General features: G+C 43.5%; 4 protein-coding genes across 6 annotated transcripts in view; 2 read left to right on the top strand and 2 right to left on the bottom strand.

Moving 5' to 3' along the window:
• Positions 1–434: 434 nt before the first annotated feature.
• Positions 435–19,298, top strand: cnih1 (cornichon family member 1). 3 transcript variants are annotated; one of them, XM_030116179.1, is made up of 7 exons: positions 435–719; positions 2,068–2,136; positions 2,410–2,457; positions 4,423–4,535; positions 4,637–4,780; positions 4,861–4,906; positions 19,279–19,298. In XM_030116179.1, the coding sequence occupies exons 1-6, from the start codon at positions 639–641 to the stop codon at positions 4,886–4,888; spliced, it is 483 nt and encodes a 160-aa protein (XP_029972039.1). In that variant the 5' UTR covers positions 435–638; the 3' UTR covers positions 4,889–4,906; positions 19,279–19,298. The 3 variants fall into 3 exon arrangements, with proteins under 3 accessions (XP_029972039.1, XP_029972038.1, XP_029972040.1); XM_030116178.1 differs by lacking the exon at positions 19,279–19,298 and having other exon boundaries at positions 4,861–5,231; XM_030116180.1 differs by lacking the exons at positions 2,410–2,457; positions 19,279–19,298 and having other exon boundaries at positions 4,861–5,018.
• LOC115407163 (uncharacterized) lies at positions 2,051–17,162 on the top strand. The gene is made up of 11 exons (XM_030117527.1): positions 2,051–2,057; positions 13,259–13,333; positions 13,685–13,805; positions 13,905–14,043; positions 14,148–14,247; positions 14,325–14,419; positions 14,492–14,646; positions 15,230–15,319; positions 15,578–16,225; positions 16,456–16,551; positions 17,044–17,162. The coding sequence occupies exons 3-11, from the start codon at positions 13,705–13,707 to the stop codon at positions 17,141–17,143; spliced, it is 1,524 nt and encodes a 507-aa protein (XP_029973387.1). The 5' UTR covers positions 2,051–2,057; positions 13,259–13,333; positions 13,685–13,704; the 3' UTR covers positions 17,144–17,162.
• Positions 5,982–10,321, bottom strand: cdkn3 (cyclin dependent kinase inhibitor 3). Its single transcript, XM_030116175.1, has 9 exons — positions 10,249–10,321; positions 9,278–9,343; positions 8,678–8,761; positions 8,529–8,584; positions 8,350–8,394; positions 7,562–7,784; positions 6,796–6,827; positions 6,600–6,703; positions 5,982–6,453 (listed from the first exon to the last, which is right to left on the bottom strand). Coding segments are annotated over exons 2-9 (636 nt in total). The 5' UTR covers positions 9,280–9,343; positions 10,249–10,321; the 3' UTR covers positions 5,982–6,363.
• sos2 (son of sevenless homolog 2 (Drosophila)) overlaps positions 17,704–21,031 on the bottom strand; it is a 35,674-nt gene continuing 32,346 nt past the window's right edge. The window contains 1 exon segment of the mRNA XM_030116184.1: positions 17,704–21,002. The gene's annotated coding sequence lies outside the window, so the exon portion shown is untranslated.

Genomic DNA, 21,031 nt, shown 5'->3' with positions numbered 1-21,031 from the left:
AGATCAACTCAGTTTTGAGTTCATCCCTCCATCAGAGAAGTGCAAATTTAGGACCAAAGTAAGAGAACATTGCATTTCTGTCAGAGGGTTCCAGTTATGGAGCAATCCAGATGCAGAATCAAAAGAATGTAACTCGCATGTTAGATAAAAAGTGATCAAATCCAGTAACTGATGTAGGATATTCAGTGATATGAAATAAAACTGATAAGAGTGAGAACGGCTGTGCAGGCTGACCAGACTTTAGTTTTTTTGGTTTCCTGTTTGTTCACTAAAATATATATACATTTTTTTTTGGTTCTTTATGTTCGATAAATTGTTTGTAATAAACTGGAATATCATTTAAGTTTATTCTTCTTTTTGCTAGCTTTCATTCAGGTGATTGAAAATGTTTGTGCTTTGAAGTTATTAACTTTTTTTCCACGATGAATATTTTTGTTGCTCCTCGACATCATGCATCTAACTTTAAACAGCAAATTTATGATATAACAGAGCGATCCAGAAGATGGCAGTAATGCCCCCCCTTTCCCTCTCTGAACACGGGCTGAAGAAGAAACGGGCCGACAGACCTCGGAGGGGAAGCTGCCTGCATCATCTGCCTACCGAGCCAGGAACCCGCAAGCTGAACCACAGGAACAAAAATGGCGTTCACATTCGCGGCCTTTTGTTACATGCTCGCTCTGTTGCTCACGGCGGCGCTTATCTTCTTCGCTATCTGGCACGTAAGTACACGTAGAGAAGGACGGTCGGCCCTTCCGCCCTGCGGTGGCGATTAAAGCGAGTGAAAGGTGTGGGAAACGTGGGAAAGTCGGACGCTTTGGGCAGGCCCGTCGGTGGCTCGCAGTCCGGGACGTGTTCGGGCTCTGCCTCGCGCACCGCGGTTCCTGCCTCGAGCGAGCGTCATCTCCCGTGAAACGGCCGCGCGCTGCCCGCTTCATAAAACCTGTTCTGGAATGAATGACACACACACACACCCTGCTGCTGGGTAGCGTGTACAGCTAGCAATCCAAACAACAAGAAAATTGAATTCCATTTTATATTCCTATACGTCTTTGCATGTTTCATGCTTTGTCAAACACTAATCAAACAGCAACTGTTAGGTTGTCGATCATGCCAAACTACGTAAACAAGCATTCCCTTTGGTAGCTAGCAGGTGGTACGGATTAAGTGGTGTCGTTGTTAACTGGTGACTGGCTTGGTTTTAGCGTCCCTTGTCGCTGGTAGTAACTGCGGAGAGACTCTCTGAAGGTCCCGCACTTTAAAATGTCATTGTGAATGTGGCGAAATGGCGCTCGCCTGGGCCCCCACGGATTTTATGACTGACTGTTAATATCTGCTGTTACTTGCAGCGCCAAGGGACACGAAAGGAAGTCGGTCAGGCAGTTAACAGGAAAACCAGTAAATCCATAACACCAAGGCTAGTTAGCATGCTAAGCTAGCTGTTCAATGGAGGATCCACTGTGATGGAGCTGTCATGTGATTCCACACATGTCACATCCCTGCGTTTCGTAATGATTTAGTTTTAATTTTACGGTGTAGCAAAGTACATGACGCAGATTTTACCCCTCATAAAGCATTTATAATGAATCATTGACATGACATAAAGTAATAGACCAAGAATTGCTGATAAGCGTAACTTGTGTCAACAATACGCAGAAAGCATGATTTAATAGGACCATTTTCTATGGACGTGTTTACGATTATGCACAATCATAACGAATGTTACTTTGCTAACATTGTATATAATTACGGGCAAAAGTGCCGTTATATAATACTGAGGTGAGTTCTTTTAAGCGCAAGTGCAAGCGGAAACTACTCAAATAACATTTTTCTAAAACATTCAATTACGTGATCATTCACTTGAACTTTTTCAAATATCTAAGTTTTTCATTAGTGATACATTTTCATCAGTTTTCATCTGATTGCCAAAACACGAATTGAAAACAAACCTTGTAGTTAATGGTGAGGAGTTGGTTCTACTGGTACTGTTTGCATTGCACATGAAAGCTTTTGATTCACGCTGATCTGACCTGTGTCCATTGTTGTACTGCCATCCTCATGTTTCTACAGATAATAGCATTTGATGAGCTGAAGACTGATTACAAGAATCCTATAGATCAGTGTAACACTTTAAATCCGGTAAGTGCCGCAGCCACAACCGCTCGCCTTCCCTGCCTCTATACTGCATGCAGATCTGCTGTTGAAAGATGTTTTCTTTATTTTAGTCTAGATTTCTCCGCCTATGTGTCTTCTTCTCTCATTTCTCTGCACTGTTATGCTAAATAACCTGCCTGTTATGACTTCAGTGATCTTGTCAGCTGTCCAACTCTAACGCCTTTTTTGTTGTTTTGTTTTTTCCTAATCTGCCTCTTTTGTTTTTACACTTTTTTTTTTATTTTTAATGGCAAAAAGACAGTTGAAAAGGTCAAAAAGATTAAAAGAGTCAAAATTGCATTAAAGGTTTGTACCAATCTTTAAAATGCCCGCTCAGTTCAACTCAGTCTGCAGTCTTGTCATATTGCACGAGGAAGTGTTTGCAAATGTCTTTTCAGTTAACTAATCTGAGGTAAGGCCAAAGGTCAGATCAGGATTAGACTACAAGCCACCTGTGCCTCAAGTTAATTGATTTTCTTTTCTATTAATTTCTGATTTTTCTCTTTATTTTTTCTTAATTTCATCATTAATTTTGAGGAATAGCAATGTTTAGGAAGAAAACAGTCGACACAGAATGTTTCACACTGGGTTTAGGAGATTGAAGCTTGTCTGCTGATGGAAAAGCTGAGGCGTCCCAGTAGTCAGATACTCTCGCGACTCCATCGCTGCTGATGTTGGTTAAAGTTTAGCTGTTAACTGAAAAGACTTGCAAATGCTGGAAACATGCATGATCTTTACTACAACCTACCCTTTGTTTGCATAAGGTGCGACAGTCACTGGTACTGTAAATGTAAATCTCAAACACTTTTGACACGATCCTTGCTTTTCGTGTTGGTAGTAATCACAGACAGGCAGATTATTGATAATTGGATTGGGTAGAGAAGCTTTTTGAGTTGGGGGTTGTGGTTCCCAATGTTTGATTGCAGTCTTTAGATTCTTTAATTTTTCTTGCAAAGAAAAAAAAGATCCAATCGCACATTGTATTTTTGTATTTTCCTCTGAGTGGTGGCTGCAGTTTGAGTCAGCAATTAGCAGATTTAAGCAAGTGTCCATGAGCTCAGTGTTTGGCAGTGGCCTAAATCACCTGTGGTTCAGAGCAGATGGCTGCAGAGCCCCAACTCTCTCCAGCTCAGCATTATTTGGGGCCACTGATTGGGCCGAGATTTTACTAGTAGGAGGAGTTCTTTTAGTAATTTAAAAAAACAAAACAGATTTTTGTCCAATGATGCATGGGACAGTCTGCCCTGCATTTTTTGAAGGTGGCCGGTCTTTTCAGCTCAGGTGGCACAGATATTTTTGTGTCTGGATCAGTCATTTTATTTTATATTTTATATATTTTTTGTGTATTTGGCAGCACAGTGCAGGATTTTCAGTACATTTATAGCCCCCTCCCCCTCTTCCTCCTCCCCCCTTTTTACCGCACTTTCCACTGCCCACACGCCCCTCACCTTTCCATCTGTGGGCTGTTGGTCGGCCTCCTCCCCGCCCTCTGCTCTTTTTGAATGCATGGCTTCCATGTGGCGCCTCCATCTGCCCCCGTGACCCCCGCGCCGGGGCGGGCTCCTTGCATCAGCACTGCCCGGCTCACAGCATGGTCCCTCCTCCGCTGTGTCGTCCAGTCCCGTTCGTCAGGAGCTGGGATGCTCTGCCGTCACTGCAATTGAAAAAAACAAAAAAAAATGAGATGCACTGAATAAAGTCGGGAAAGGAAATGACCTTTTATTCCGTTCAGTTCCAACAGATTATTACAATAGATAGCTCACACGATCAACTAACATATAAATGGCCAGCTGTATTTATAAAAAAGAAAAACTTTCAGCAGAGCCTTGTTATTTGACACCAGCCTCATTTTGATTGTAGTGGACAAACTTAAATGATAATATTGAGAGTTTCATGTTAGATTTAGAAGTTAAAATTTCCTTAAAATGTCCCTGCAGCAGTTCATAACCTTCCACCTTGTTTTTATCTGTCACATGTTTATGTATCAAACCTGCAGCCTGAAGGCACGAATCAGTTCCACTGAAGGTCAGCCTTTAGAAACCACAGCCTCACTTCAACCCTCCTTCAGTATTTCAGCCTGTTCTCCGTCTCTGTGGAGCCGACAGCCGTTTATAGAAGCCCAGCTCCTAAAATAGTTCAACTCCTTCAGTGAAAATGAATCTCAGAGTTTTGGTCACGGAACAGTTTGAGACATTTAAAGGCCCGGAGAGGAAAATACTCACCTGAAAGTGCCGACCGTGCAGTGACCTGTCGACCTGTGGCTCTTTGCAGCTGGTGCTCCCAGAGTATCTCATCCATTTCTTCTTCTGTGTGATGTTCTTCTGTGCGGCCGAGTGGCTCACCCTGTTCCTCAACTTACCGCTGCTGGCTTATCATGTCTGGAGGTACGTATCCAACCGACTCGCCGTATTTTAGACGGATACACACATACACACACGATACGGGACTGTGTAAACCTGCAGGCTTTGTGTTTCCCGTGCTGCAGGTATATGAGCAGGCCTGTGATGAGCTGTCCAGGACTCTACGACCCAACAACCATCATGAACGCCGACATCCTGGCGTACTGTCAAAAAGAGGGCTGGTGCAAACTGGCTTTCTACCTCCTCTCCTTTTTCTACTATCTCTACGGGTACGTTCTGTCTTTCAAAGCCTTCCAGAAAAGTGCCTTCACGGTTCAGTATCTGATGGGTTTGTGCTTGTCACTGACAGGATGATCTACGTTCTGGTGAGCTCCTAAACGAGGAGGAAGAGGAGGGCCTGCATGTACAGTCGACGACCAGACACTATGATCTTTAGTGCTGGAACACTGGACCTGCGGCGACCACTGATCAGCAACACCAGATGCCATTTTTACGCGGACGAACTCTAGCCCTCCCCCCAACTCACAGCGCAGAGTGTCATTTCAGAAACATCTAGCCCGATTTGAGAGAACATCTCGGCCGCAGCGTTCCTCCCATAGCACTATAGTTTAAGTATTTTATGGAAAACAGACTGATTGGATGAGTTGCTCTTTATTTTTAATGGTGTGATGACTTTTTTTTTTTTGATGCTGGGGGTTTAAATAAAGTTTTTCATCACGGTTTCCTAACTTTTGAGTGTTTACAAGCATAGGTAGACATTTTCAGGTGTGTGAGAATCCGAGCTGCGTTAGCTGCTTCTAACCGTGACTACGCCGCCATCGCACCGCGTCATGAAAGAGAAACCCAGACCAGACTCTTCAGCTGGACGGCGGCGAGGACCGAGCTTGTTCTCACACAGCCGGACGTGCTGCACAGGGACAATCAGTCGGGTTGTCACGGCGTCAGCTGCTGTGTTTTCATACATTCAGACTTATCATGTATCCCCGATGAACTCTACTGGCAATATTTCCTGTGAATCCAGAGTAGGCCTCCCACGTGCTCGTGACTTGTGTTGCTGTAGGATCAGCTGTCGATGCTCGAAAAGGTAGATTCAACAGTCCCAGGATGTCTTCAGCATGTAGGACGCGAACGTTCAGTTCTGCTCGACGTGCCACACTGTTGACTGTACCTTTTTTGTCGTGTTTGTGCTTTTTTTTTTTTTCATTCCGACACCAAAATATTTCTTTGTTAGAAACTCCAGTGTTTATTTATTCAATGTGTGTGTGTTTTTTTTTTTTTTAAAGGATTTCTCCAAAATATCAAACACTCCTCGCAGTGTCGATCATCTCCAGAATCAAAATCTGGTGTTTTTTTTTTTGTTTAGGATCCATTAGAGTAAGTTTTTCATGATTAGTGTATTTTATTGCCATTTCCAACATGTAAATTTATCAGGGAAAAGGATTATCATTCACATAAATAACATTTAAAAGATTTAAATCCCATCGTGTCTCGTTTCAGAAATGATTTATTTGAATCTAAATAAAACTATCCCACTCTTAATAAAGACTGAAGTGTCATTACATTGGATTTTTCAGCGCATCAGAGACAGCAGAAAAAAACTCACATTTAACAGGAAGAAACCTGGCAGAAGCAGCTCGCAGGAGGAAAACTGCAGAAACAGGCTCGCAGCCGGCAGCTTATACTAGACCACAACTTCAGGGAGAAAAAAAGAAAATTATCCACAAACTTTATTATAGTCATAAGAAAAAGCAATATATTAAGAGTATTCCTGTAAAGTGCAGATCCTGGAGAGACGAAAGCTGAGCACGAGGGCAGGAGTTCCCTCTTGGTGTCCTGAAGAGAGAAGCGCCGATCATCTGGACACGGATCGCTCCGAAGACGATTCTCTGCTTTCTAGATATTCTGCATAGTTGGAGCGAAACTCGTGGATGAAGTTGTACTGCTGCAGAAAAACAAAGACATTGAGATGATCGCAAACACCTTACTGTGGAAGATGAAGCCCTTTATTTTTTCATTCACTGGTTTTTAGATGTAGAAACACTTCTCCAAAAAGCTGTAAATTAGGTGTGATGATTTTCCCCTCCTCACCTTGACGGTCTGTACGGCTCCTCCTCCTCGCAGATCCCGGAGGATCTCTATGACCTCGCTGGGCGTCAGCAGCAGAGAGAGCTGCAGCAGCAGGCAGGCGGCGACTGGACGGCAAAACGCAAAGACCATGAGAGGAGATTCAAACAAGACACTTAAAAAAAAAAAAAAACCCAAGCAAACCATTAGATGTCCTTACTGAGTGCAGAGCGTCCCAGACCTGCGTAGCAGCTGATGAGAGACAGAAAAGAGGAAATTCAGTCAGATCAGAGCGCCGTTGTGTGATGAGAGGTATCCCGAGGATGGCTGAAAATAGCTGGCGGTGAGATGCCATCTGCCGCTTCAGGATCTCTGAGTTTAAAAATACTCTGAATAGTATTCTGCATCATCACTGCAGAATCACATGGTTCTGCTTTTTATTTCTTTTTTTGAACTATTCAACAAAAGGGCTCTGCTCTGCATGCCAGGTTGTTCCGTACTGTGGTGGAAATTCCCCTCAGATTCACCTAAATTAGGTCCCTCATACCAGCGGGGGTGCAGAACCAGAGTCCTCCTGTTGCCTGGTGAAGAGCTGTATGAAGGTAACGACCTCTCAGGAGGCTCTTCAGCAGCACTGAAAGCTTTTTTCCCCCCACCGAGCAACACTCAAACAACACGTTTCCATATTCAGAAGATGGAATTCAGCTTCAATTATTCAAAAACAGTGAAGAGCAAAACGCAGAACAGGAAAATGTGGTTGGATGATGCCTGACTTTTTCCCCAACGCTTTCATGTTGTGTATTCGTTTGAAACATGTTTTCATTCGGTCATGTTTCTGTGATGTTTCCAGTGTTTTCACACACTTTCCTCAAGGAAAGGTCACGTTTCTCAAAAGTCGGCACTCACTCATGTGAGGGCCAGGGTGTGATCTGGGGATGCATGTTCTCCATGTGCATGGCGGGGGTTTTCTCGGGTCTTGTACTCACTGGATGACGGTCCTGCGCTTCTCCTCCAGACACTCCCGCAGGTCGTCCAGGATCTCGCAGCAGTATTCCAGCGTCGGAGCGTCTCCGTCCAGGATGGGCTTGTGGTGGACCCGGAAGCCGCGGCGCTGGTACAGCTCCAGCAGGCTGGGGACGCGGTACTTCACCAGCTCGCCCCGGCTGCAGAACACAAACACGTCCTGCACGCCCTGGTTCTGCATCTCATCTGGGAACCACGGGGAAGGTCGAAGGTCAAGGGGCAAGGAAATCAAACTGTCAGTTCACTTCTCATATTGACATTTTGGACTGGTAAAGCACATCAAATTCAACTAAAATGAACTAATTCTTTAAGTAATTGAAGTGCTTTACTTGTGTTTTTCTAAAGGTTTTTTTTTTTTAAAGTAATTGTAACAGAGTTCATTTGAAGAGATACAATAACAGATGCATTAACTCAGCTGCAGATCTCCACACTATTTTCAGACAGAATGTTTGTGAATTTAAAATTAAAAAGCCTAATTTCATATACTTTGATGTGTTAAATCATTCAGATTTCACCTGACTGATTTACTTCATGCTAAAGGTGTGATTAACGGTTGACTGAAATTACAGTATTTTTGCATCTTGACTTTTTTTCAAGTCAGTAATTTTACTCATACTGAAAGTGTGATTTACAACATGAGACCCATTTCTTTGCACAGAGCAGTTTGAGTACCTTCTACTTGTTATTTTTGTCAACATAACATAACATCTGATGCTCTTTGAACCGATCAATGAACTCCAGTGTGTCTTACCAAGGTTTCTTGTCATGTTCCTGCGGATCTCTTTGTACTTGCAGCCTAAAAAAGTCCAACCAAATTTCATTTAGAGTTCGGTTAAAAAAATTAAACTTTAAATGAAGCGATGAAGAGGAAATATTTCACACCTCATTTTAGCAAAATAAAGAGTGGCACTATAGAAACTTTGAGTTTACCTGGAAGTCCACATATTCCAAGAGACTGCGAGCACTCGATTATGGATAAATGCAACCTTGAAACCAATCGACAATGACAGAAGCGTGTTAATAGTGAAATCAAACACACACTGATGCCGTTTGTCAAATGCACAGTTGAATAAAGTCACCAGGAGATGAGGAATGGAGTCTCCTGCTCCTCAATGTCTTCATCTGAAGATGAGTCAAAGTTATCTTGTCTCGTGGACGCAGCCCTGCAGAAACACAAAATCTCATTTCAGCTTCAAGAATTCACTCATTGCATCTTGCTCATGCAAGATGTTTACAGATTCAAAATGGCAAAATTTCAAATATGAAAGAAAAGTGCAATTAATCCTGAAATTTGACACAATTAACCAGTTTCTCATCAATTAATCCTCAATATTTCTTATTAACCATAAAATTATGATCAAGGAAGAATAACAATAGAATAGAATTAATAAATCAGAAAAAGATTAGAGGCAAGAGGAGCACCGTTATTTAGGAGAATTGGTCTCAAAGACATCATCTATATTTGTGTTTTAAAGTCATGAAAACAGAATTATCACCTCATGGAGAAGGAGGTGCAGAGTCAGCAATTTTCCAACCTCAGTTTTTATGATTCTAGAAGCTTTTATAAAGTTACCAGTGCTATAAATAAACATTTAAATCGATTCTTTTTATAATTGTGTTCATCAATGAGCTGTATTCAGTTTAAAATCTAGATATTTAAAACTTCAAACATCACTTACATTTGTTTTTTTCCAGGTTATGTTACTGTGTTGTGAGCAGGGGGCAAAACCCTCAGAGCATCATACCTGTCAAAGAAAAACAGCAGGTTAAGATTAAATCACTTTGAGCACAGTTACAAACCATGGGAAACTTCAGACATGATTAGCAGTGAGGAGAGGAGAAGTCTTGCAGAGGATTTTCGTCCACTGTTCAATGGATGAAAGGAAATTGAAAATGTGGTTAACAGACAACACAAAGAAGAGATGAACATCAGGAAGCACCAACGTCCTGAATGAAGACAAACTACTCAAAACTAAACTGTGAACATGACTTTGTGTAAAACATGCAAACGCAAAGCTGCAGAAAATGTAGATACTGATACATGACATGCATTATAAACTTTAATTTGTAGTTAATCACTCTGAAATATGCAGCATGCACACGTGCAGGGAAACTGTCAACTGTGTTGATCAGGCTGAGCAGGATAGACCTGAAAAACAAACCTCTAATTTCAATGCAAGGAAATAAAGATTGAAGAAAAGCAACGACAAAAGAATTACATCTTTAAAAAAAAAAAAAAAATCGTGATTTCCGGTAAAGATTTTGTGTTCCAATATCAATACACTGAGCAATCAAACAAACATGGAACAAGTTGAACAGCAGTTCAACTAGTGTGCATGTGTGGCGATTAGTGCATGTAATGTAACGCAATCTAAAACATTATGCATGGTGTTGGAGAGTTTGACAACTACTGAATGTCCACTGTCTCTTCACACCTGTTCCCTAAATGTCAGAAATAGATACGGAGTGAATGGGAAAGTCCAGACCTTTAAAACTAATTCACGTGAGCTGTGCTGCTCACGCGTGAGAAAGAGACATATACGAAAGTGAAAATTAGAGATTCGTCTCATCGTTTCTGCACAAAAACAGCGAAATTTCACAGAGAAAGAGGCAAATATATCCTCTAAAGCGTCGCTTCTCCCTCACTCACCAGGCATGTTGCTCTCCTGTGCGATACGTTTTGACTTCCGCAGCTGCCACAGTTTGAAAATTCAATGCATTCATCAGCCAATCAGGTTCGAGTATTGTTCTTTAGCCACGCCCACCAGTAAAGAGGCTCTCACGTGTGCGCTCGATTCTCTCAAAAGATGCGAGACAGAGGGGCGGAGTCGACGTAACTGCTGTAAATAGAGCAAGAGGAACGAACAGGTGAATAAAACAAGGAAAATGGCAACGTTCATAAATTGAAATAAAATCAAATAAAATTGAATTAAAACAATAAACAAACGAAGATTAAAGAAAAATAATAATAAGAAACATACATTTCAAGATTTAGAGATGGCGCCAAACATAAAATAAATTTCTGAAAACAACGCAAATTAAAAGGTCTTCTGGATTCATTTAAAATAATTCAGAGTTGGATTCAGCCTGACATATTTGGTGCTTTAAACCTAAAATCAGTTTATTTCTGACTCTGGAAACTGAAGGCAGGTACATATGGAAGATGCTTATGATTCACTTCTATTGTCATGCAAATGACACACAGATCAATAACCTGGGCTGGACCAGTCCACCCTGGACCACTTTGCTGCAGGGAGATCGACACTGAGCTTCTCTCCTGTCTCACCATCCATGCAGTGATTACAGACTGCCAGTTACATTACATGGGTCTGGTCTGGTTCCGCAGAACGTTCTCTCCTCTGAGTCTGGTTTTGAAAATTTCTTTTATTAAAAATGAGATGTTTTTCCCTTTCAACCATTGCTGCTTATGTGGAATAGTTGGGTTTTTCTCTGTAAAAATGCTTTGAGATGGTTATTATTGATAAAACTGAACTGATTAAAAACAGGAGTACTGAGAAGCACACAGGAAGAACATGCAAACATACACAGACAGTGTCAAGCCTATGCAATTTTTACTGAGAGGCAGGAGGTTTTGACGGTCAGAGCTGGCAAAAACCTCTGGCTTTAATACCGTTTGTTTCATTTTTATGGCATCACAGTTTATTTGTCTCTTACCACCCGGCTTATGTTCAAAATAATACTCCTTCTTATATTTCATCTTCAACTGAATACATTCCAAAACTGCTTTCAGAACAAAATCTGGTCAAACTGAAGAGAAAACAGTGGATGCTGTTGAAGCGTGCAGGACTGGCTCTGCAGCACAGACACAGGCTGACTTCTCCACTAAATCACAGGAGTGTTGCTCGCAGAGCGTCATGCAGGACATCTGCTGTCAGCACAGAGCAGCACAGAGCAGCAGCATCCTTCACACACAAATGAGTCCAACCCAGCTCCTCCACAGCAGAGGACAACGCAAAACATTTCAGGACTTTAGGATCACAGCACATTATGAAATGTGCAGAAGAAAGAACTTAAACTGAGGTGAGTTTCTCTGCTTATGTGTCCATGTTTTTCAGCAATCATCGACCTTTTTTCCTTGAGGTGACTGTTGAAAAATGAATGAACATTGTATTTAGTTTGTGAGCATTATCATTTGCTTTAAAGCAGTCTAAATCTATTTTACTTTTTAATATGCAATGAAGATGTGATCTATAGATAATTTTAATGAAATTATTTAAAAATAACAACTCCTATTTAATTAAAAATGTTTAACTAATTGTAATCAGCTTGAATTTGAAATTTTAGTTATTTGCATATATTTTTTTTTTTCTGTTTTTTTGTTCTTGCTCTGCTGATTCCTGCTCGTCCTTCTGTCAGCAGACTTATAAGGAGGGATCTTGGCTCCTGCAGCCATTTCTCCTGCAGGGCTGAGCTCTTTGGCTGGCTCCCTACTTCCTTAGCAGAGGGTCTGCTGGCAGGAGCAACATCTGAGCAGGTATTCCACAAAATAACACAAACACATCGCAAATGAAAATGTTACTTTGGTCCTTATTTGTTATGCATTTGTTCTAGCAGACTTTCAAGTATTTTTTATTTCTAATGTGCACCATTGCTCTGTGATTTTTTTTTTAATACCATGCCTGCATCCATATGGTTGGAAAAACAAAAGCATCACAGGAGATGGACAGTTTGTGCATGTTGGTCTCAGAGTGTTTGCCGACACGCTTGTTTGTGTGTCTCTCTGCACAGGTCATGAAGCCCCAAGAGGCCGAGCTCGTCAATGAAATCTCTAAGGTAGGCTCGGCTTCCCTCAGCAGCTTCCCTGGGTGTGTTAAAGGGGAAGTTCACCTTAATGTCTGAAAATAAAACTGATGGAATACAGTGCAAACACGTTGTTTGGGTATGATCATTAAGATCCCATGAAATACTAACTTTTAAGATGCACTTGCTCACAAAGCTCTTCCTGCAGCTGCAATGCATGGTGTCCGAGCTGAAGACGGGCTTCACCAGCGCTCTGCTGGAGCTCAGTCAGATCCAGCATGGAGACTCGTACCTGAGGGAGGAGATGGAGGAGAACAGGAGGAGCTGTCAGAAAAAAGCTCTTCGGCTGGAGGGGCTGGTCGAAGCTCTGAGGGTGAAGCTGCAGAAAGAACACAATCAACAGCTCTGAGAGAACCTTCAAAAACAGGTGCAGGTTTCTACACTGAGAGGATTTTTTTGTTGAATTTTCAGGAGGAACTGGGTGTGATGAGGTGTCAGATCGTGCAGCTGTACAGCATCAGAAACAGACCTCAGCAGGAAGTGAAGAGTTCCACTTCCAAACAAAGAGAAAGGTGAAAGTTGTTGCTTCGAATTACACCTGACATAATATTACTCTTGCATAAGACCAAACATCATAAGAAGCCTGCAGGATTTGGTTCTGTTGAGATTGTCAAATTTTAAACCTGAACATGTACAAAAACAACAAAAACGAACAAAAAAAACCCAATCATTTCCAATCAGATCTTCACAATTTTAAGCAGATAGAATAAGACTGATCACAGAAGATTCTGTGAAACCAGCAGTCTGACTCCTTCCTGTGTTTCTGCGCTGCTGCAGTGATCCAGCAGAGCCAGACGGAGGACAGCGCGGTCGGTGTGACTGTCCGTCTGCTCCGTCAGCCAGTCTGTCCAGAGGGAAACTGCTCCTCCACTGCTTCCTGCAGGGACTCAAAGCCGGACTGAGCGAAGGCACAGGTCAGGAGGGCCTCCACATCTGTAAAGGGAACTGCTTCAGCATTCAAAGCTTCGTAGTTATATATTAGCGAGCATTTTCTTCTGCTCATTTACTTTTGAGTAGTTTTCTCAGCTCAAGACCCAAAAATGAAAATGTGTTGAGACCCGGAGGCCCGAATTTTACATCTCTTTATTTACCGGCTGGTGACAGAAGAACCCAACACACTTATGATTTACATGAAATGTAAAATTATTTGGCTCTTCTCTCTACTGCCTGACAACCCAAATCAAGTGGCACCAAACAGTCACATGAATATGACTGTTGTTTCTTATTCTGTGTGAGTAAAGCTTGGTATTTCTCGTCTTTTGCAGATGCCCGACATCAGGTGGCGATGCAGCTCCTCCACTCTGAGTGGGAATACGTGTCGACCTTGAACCAGCTGTACGACAAGTACAAGACGCCGCCGGCTCGCCAGATGAGCGTGGAGCCGTAGTGAGGCTTTCAGACCGTCACACCCATCAAATCATGTGTTCCTCGCCACCGTCGTCCAGAATCAGTGAGTTTTCTTCTTCTCCCCGTTGTTGTTTCCAGTCAGACATACGTGAACTTCGTGGAGCAGCTGTTGCAGAGACACCTCCTCTTCAGAAACACTCTGCAGGAGCGTTTATCAGCCGAACACTGGAAGTCTCTGGTGGGAGACATACTGGTGCAGCTTATTGGCCAGAATGATGTGAGTGAATAAGTTGTTTAAGAATTGCATTTGGGCCTTTCTGTTAAAGGAATAAACTTATTGGATCCAGATGTATTTCATATCAGTTGTTTTTTCTTGTCCAGACAGCTTTTTCTGACATGTACCTGGGATACACGACCACACTGGCGTCCTTCCTGTCGCTGGAGTTCAGCAGACTGAACCATCCTGAGAAGAGCCACAGCATGCAGGTACTGCAGGCGACGCAGCGCCACTCGCCCGCAAAGCCCTTCAGAGCTGCAGACGGACGCTCTGTCTGCTTCCACAGAGCGGTCAGATGGAGCGGGAGGAGATGAAGCTGCTCTCGCTGCTGCTGGCGCCCGTCGCTCGCATCCACAGCTACCTGAGTCACATCCAGGTGAGTCGGCCGCCTCACGCACGCCGCTGAGATTCAGCCTCGCAGAGACGCAGAGTGGGTCGATCCTCACAGAGCCTGCTGCAGTGGACGGGCAAAGAGCATCCGGACTGCAGCCTCCTGCTGGGAACCGAGCGAGCGCTGAGGAGCGTCCTGTCTCGCTGTCACGTCGTCCTGGAGGAGGACGTCCGATGGGAGGACGGAGACGGGGCCGCACAAAGGTCAGGGGGGTCACCATAACTCGGTCTCTGCAGGTCGATAATGAATCCACACAAGGTGCAGTTAGGGATGAAAACACTTGTTGAGGCGGGTGAGCTGCAGTTCGGTTTATTGTTGCACAGCCTCCATCCAGCTGTCACTTTCACTCCTGCTTTACTCTGATAACAATCAAATAAAGAAGCAGGTAGAAGAAACTCATCTCACTCTTAAATATGGTAAAAGACGTGTGGAGTCCTTCAAAATCAGTGCAAAAATAATTAAAGAGAGGACTGAAGGCTGGATCTACCTTGCTCTTTTTTCAGTGCATATCTTTCCTCTGACATCTGGCACGGAGCTTCTTGTCACGTCAGGAGTGTTTTTGGCTCCTTCAGGCTGAAAATGAGCCCATCGAGTGTTCAGGCTGCAGCTGACTGTGGAGTAAAGCTTGTGACAGTCAGCACTCAGTCTTTAAGCAGTGCTTGCACAGCTTTGTAGTGTGTTTGTGTTCATTACAGAGCTGCGGGTTAATTACCTTCCACACGCTTTGTGAAGACAATCGAAATCACCTGAGGGTCAAACGGATGCTGATTCTGTTTCTGATTGATTTTTCAGCAGTTGCACTGATGCTGCGGTCGGTGCATCTTCTGCAAACTGCTGCAGGAGGAGTCAGCAGACCAGAGAGGAATCCACCGCCGCTGGCCAGAGGTGAGTCTGGTGAAGATTTTTAATATGCATCTGTCAAGAGAGAAGAATTCTGCACTACAGACAGTATCTATTCATTCCAGCACAACATGCTTTATGGCTGTATGTTATGAATATCATGAAGTAAGGGAGGTTTAGGTTGAGGTGGGATTTATCGGACATTTCTTCAGTCAATGTGAAACTCCATTCCAGTCCATTCCCTCTGTGTTGTGTTTGATTTGGATGTCGTGTGTGTGTCCTGGTTGTGTGTCTTCCCAGCAGAGGCCTGGTGAACGGGGTGGACGGCTGCGCCTCCATGCGCCTGGAGTGCTGGTCCTGCAGCCCCGTCAGGAGGCAGCGAGCCCCGACGGGCCCCGCGGCCCCCGGGTGTGGTCACGCGTACTGCTCCTCCCTCCTCCTCGCCCCGGACGCCGCGGGATGGGGGGAGACCAGCGACTCGGGTCAGGGCACCTACAGTCAGCCCACCGGGAAGGGCCCCGACGGGCCCGAGGCCCCCCACGCCAACCACAACCACGAGGACTGCGAGACGGACCCCGACGACACCTCGGCCTTCGACTACTCCTCCATCACCTCCTGCAGCCCCGACGGCGCCCTGCGGAGGGAGGGGGAGGACGAGGAGGAGGAGGACAGCCAGGTGCCGGTGCTGCTGAAGCCGTCCTGCAGCCAGCAGCAGCAGCAGCAGCAGACCCCCGCCGACACCCCCAGAGAGCGGACTGTGTGTCTGAGGTGGCAGATTCCCAGGTTGACCCCTCACCCCCCCCTCAGGAGCCCCGCGGGGCCGCACGCAGACGGAGCCACGCCGTGTCTCGTGGGCTCCTACGGGAAGAGGCTGGTCAGCGTGAGGAAGGGATCCCCTCCTCTGCATCCGAAAAGTGCCTTCAGGCCCATCTGGGACGACCCGTCCAAACAGGTCTGGAACCAGGATGACACATCTTTTAGCATCCAATTTAGAGTTTTAAAACAGCACAACAGAAGGTTCATGGTTTGGTTTTAGTCCCAGCCCCACAGGGAGCTGGTTTTTCTTTGGAGATGCAAGATGATACTTCACCATCTTCTTGGTATCACAGTTTACTGATTGAGATTAAAAAAAGGTTGTATTTTTCTTTATATCTGATGTTTTTCTCCTCGCAGACTGACTCGGCTCCGGAGAAGGACAACAGACAAGGTTTCATCCCGATTCAAGCCGCAGGCAGACAGAACTACCAGAACTTCAAGCCCAGCAGAGAAAATCTGAGGTGAGGAGGAAAATACACCTGACAGCAGCGACACCTGGTGGTCGACCTGGGGAAAAGCACATCCAGATCAGTCACAATGATTTTGGAAAATTATTCCAAATCATTATTAAGGAATTATTATGGAAAACATTTTTTTATAATGCTTTTAGATAATTTATTTATACTGAAAGGTATGTGGAAAGAAGTATAAACATGAAATGAATCACAAATATTGGAAGTTTTTACTCAGGTTTATCTCTTTCATTTAATTTTTTTAAATAAAGTTTGCATCATGTATGATTTTTTTAATATTTTAAGTATTTTTTAGAGGTTATGCTTTTTTTAAATATGACTTTCATACTAATGTGACCTTCTAAATGTAAGTCACATTGGTGTTTCAGCCCCTCTCAGGTTGTTTTTGTTGTCAGAATATCGCTTTTGCCACTTTGACTGAATTTTTTAAAATGTAACTCAAAAACAGTGAGTGAGGTGAGCTTTTGTCCTCCTCTTCAGGCCGGGCCTCCCTCAGAGAGGAAACCCCACAGCGGCTCTGAACAGTGGAGGACTGTGGGACGACAGCGAGGACAGCGAGGGGCCCTGCAGCACGGTTTAACCTCCAAACCTGAGCGCACGTCATGACCTGTAGAACAAGAAGGATTTTGGAAAAGATTACAAGGTCCACACTGAATCACTGCAGATGTAATTGTTTGACTGGTGTGTTCTTTTCGGGACTGGAGAATAAATACTGAACAGAGGAGAAGTGAAGTGGCATTTTTCACACTTTAAACATTTTAACAGTAGTGGGCCCAGGATGGAGCCTTGGGGAACCCCATGTGTAATCTTGTTTTGGCCAAGATCTAAAATTGCCTCAGTTAACATGTCTTTTTTTTCCAGATATGAATTAACAAATAGCCCTTGGTAAACTGTGTAAATTCCAAGAGGTTTTTGAAGTGGTTTATAATCCTGAAGGCAGGAGGATGGCCAAGAAAAAGTCACACCTTGGTGAGAGACAGAACTCTGTGCTTAACCACTACAGCACAGAACAATCTAGAGGACATGAACATGGGAACCCTTTCGATTTTCTTAATCATTTAAAGTAGCTATAAAGTATTTAATTAAAACTAACTAAATAGAACTGAAATCTAAAAATAAGACAAGAAATGAGCGGTTCAGTACAAAATAAGACTGGGTGATTTATTAATCTCATCAAGACCATTAATACAAAGCAGTTAAAAGGCCACATACCATCAAATAAACCGACTGCTGGATCAAGCTGTTACAGTGCCACCGAGAGGAAAACCAATCTGTTATTCTGTCGGGAACGGGGCTTTAAAAAACAAAACAAAAAAAAAGAAACACAAAACAAACTTGGCAAAATGAACCCCACCAATACTGTGAAATGGGAAAAAAAAAAAAACTGCCCCATGTATTCCCTAGTTTGATCAAAAAGCTTTAAACATCCACCGTCAGAGGCAGAGGAAGGCTCCGTGTGTTTTCAGAGCAAAGCAAGAAGAGAGGACACACACGCGCGCACACACATACTCATTCACACTCACACACAGACACACGCTCTCTCTCTCTCTCGCACACACACACACGGGCAGGGGCGATCAAAGTGAGGTTGGTAGACTCCTGTGTTCGTTTTGTCCGCCCTGATCCACGTAGAAAGTGAGTTGAACAGTTGCATAGGACCATCGCATTTACAAACATGACCTATAACAACCGCGGCTCTTCAACAGTACAGCCTAAAGTGCACAAAGTGTGTTTCTCACAAAAACAAACCAAAAAAAAAAAAAAAAAAAAAAAAAAATCCAATTCTTCACGATGCTCCAATACTTGCAACTGAATATATGTTCGTATGTATACATAATATATATATTTTAATATATATCCAGCTGCAATTTTTTTTTAATACAACCTCTGTTTTTCTTTTAATGAGTTTAGGCATTAAAAAGTCTTTGAAAAGGAGGAAAAAAAGGCAATTAGTAGGATGTACAAAGTGAAGCACACGTCTAAGTAAGTGCTTGGCATATTGAACTGTATAGGGTTTTCTTTCATTGCTTTCTAAGGGGCAGGGGAGAAGAAAAAAAATGGCTTTCCTTAGTTAATACTCCCAGTGGTTCAACTGGAGATTGTCTGTAAGTAAGTAGGTTAGTGACAGTGACCTGTTGTTTTTTTTTTTTTTTTACTTTTTTAAACTTTTTCCTATCCGACTGTAGCAGCATTGGATTATTAGGCAAATGTTGGACTGAACAGATGCGGATGAAGGTACAATACAACAAGGAAGAAAAAAAAAAAACCCAAACTGTCACTTTATACAAATTATTCAGTTAGTGTATACATGTTATATATACACAGTATCCACAGACATGTACAATTTCATAGTGTATAGCTTTGTTCTAAACATTACATAGGCAACTTCTTGTTTTTATGTTTTTTTTTTTGTTTTTAGCATTTTAGACACCATTTGCTTATTTCTGTAAAGTAGAAAACAAAAAAAAAAAAAAGGCACATCTGAGCGTGATGCATGGGTTATTTCAGTCTTTCCGGAGTGAAACGTGAATGTTTCAAGCAGAAAAAAAAAAGAGAGAGAGAGAGAGACAGACAGAGAGAGAGAGAGAGAGAGAGACAGAGAAAGAAGAAGTTGATGGTAAAAAGTTCCTCTTTTTCGTTTTTGGAGCAGCCACAGGAGGGAGCTGGTCCAGCTTGGTGGGAGGACGCGAACTTCCAGTGCTGAGCTTGAATACCAAGAGGAGGAGGAGGAGGAGGGGCACAGTGTCAGACAACAGCATGTCTCATCAGCGAGGGAGGGGTTCAGTTTAAGACATCAGCTGTTCGAGTTGGGGGGTTGGGGGGTCGGGGGTGGAGGACAGACGTCCCTCCGTCCTGCACCGCAGAGCGATTCCTCATTTCCATCTGATTAAAACCTGCCGGGGCTGCATGTGCAAACGTAGAGTCCCAGGCTCCCCAACTGGCACCGAGACGGACGACCGGAGCCCCGGGTCAGAGGTCAAAGGTCGGAACTGTTACATGTTAATATTTCTCATTCGTTTGTTTTCAATAAAGGCAACATTTTGTGGGCGGTCTTTACGGGGCTGTCATCGGAGCAAAACAACTTGTAGTTATGAGTAGAGTGTGTGTGTGTGTTTTCCCTCACATTGTGTGTCTGTTTCAAAATGTGTGTAATAAGATTTAGGGCTGCGGAATACAATTTGTGTGCGTGTTCAAGGACTTGTAAATGTCTGTTTTCTCCTCCACTTCAGGCAGATCTGGGTTCTGCTACAGCCCTTCCCTGAAGGTGGACTTCTTTTGCCCTCAGTAGAGACTGGCAGGCTCCTTTTTTTTTTTTTTTTTGCATTTTGACTGCACTTTGTCTTCTTTAACACTAACAGTGCATTCAAAAAGAGGAACTCTTTACCATTTTGTCAGTTGTTGTTACAACTACTGACATTTAAAGGCTTTTAAGCAATTCAATTATGGTCTTCAGAGAGAAAAAAATGATTTTTTTTCTTGGATATTTTGGAGATGAAGCTGCATTGTCGTAATGCTCAGTGACTTCAAACACAAAACAGCAACACCCAGTAAAAAAAAAAGCCTGCAAGTCTCAACTGATGGTAAAAAAAAAAAAACAAAACACCTGAGAAGGTGACATTATTTCCAGGTCCTTGTAGACACACACAAAGTGTATTACACACATATTTTGATACGCATATACAAATCTATGTGCCAAAAAATAAAAACTAAATATGCACCAACAGCTTGAGATACACACAATGTTCTACACACAACCACATGAGACGTTGCTCCTATAATAACCCCACAGGTCTCCAGACGCACGCGCACACACACTAAAAACAGTCAGGACAGTTTGACTCGCGTCTTTACAGTCACAGTGTAGAGTTGAGATCAGTTGGGGGTTGATTCAGTGTCGCCTCCTTTTTGTGTGTTTTCTTTTTGACGTCACATCGGTGTGTTTTAGTAAGAAAAAAGAAAAAAAAAAATCCCTTTTCCCCCTGCATAAAATAAGACTTTGGCAACTGTTTTCAGTTTGTAAGAAAGAAAAAGAAAGGAAAAAAAAACCCAAAAAAAAAACAGTCAATGGAAAAGTCTGCTGCTCACGCCGTGATGGAGGAGCTACGTCAACGCCGGGGGGGGGGGGGGGGGGGGGGGGGGGGGTCCTAAAAGTCTGTGAGCTGCAGCAGGACTCCAAATGACGTCAATGCCCAAAAGAAACAAAGCATGTGACAGTTGAGGCTACAGAGTCCAGGCCCCGCCCCCTCCCGGTCGTGGGGGTGTTGAGCTCGTGGTGGAGGGTTTGAGAACTTCAATGGGAAGCGGGCGAACCCGACAGACGCTCCTCGTTGTTGTTTGTTAGCTGGCACACCGGTGTGGGTTTCTCATTGGCACAGAGGGTTTACGATGGAGGCGGAGCTACTGATCCCCTGAGAGGCACAGCGGGGGGGGGGGGGGGGGGGGGGGGGGGGGGGGGGGGGCGCAGGAG

Source organism: Salarias fasciatus, chromosome 19, assembly GCF_902148845.1.
Source record: "Salarias fasciatus chromosome 19, fSalaFa1.1, whole genome shotgun sequence".
Classification (NCBI taxonomy): Eukaryota; Metazoa; Chordata; class Actinopteri; order Blenniiformes; family Blenniidae; genus Salarias; species Salarias fasciatus.
The sequence above is the reverse complement of the archived record's forward strand: the minus strand, read 5'-3'. Positions and strand labels throughout refer to the sequence as shown.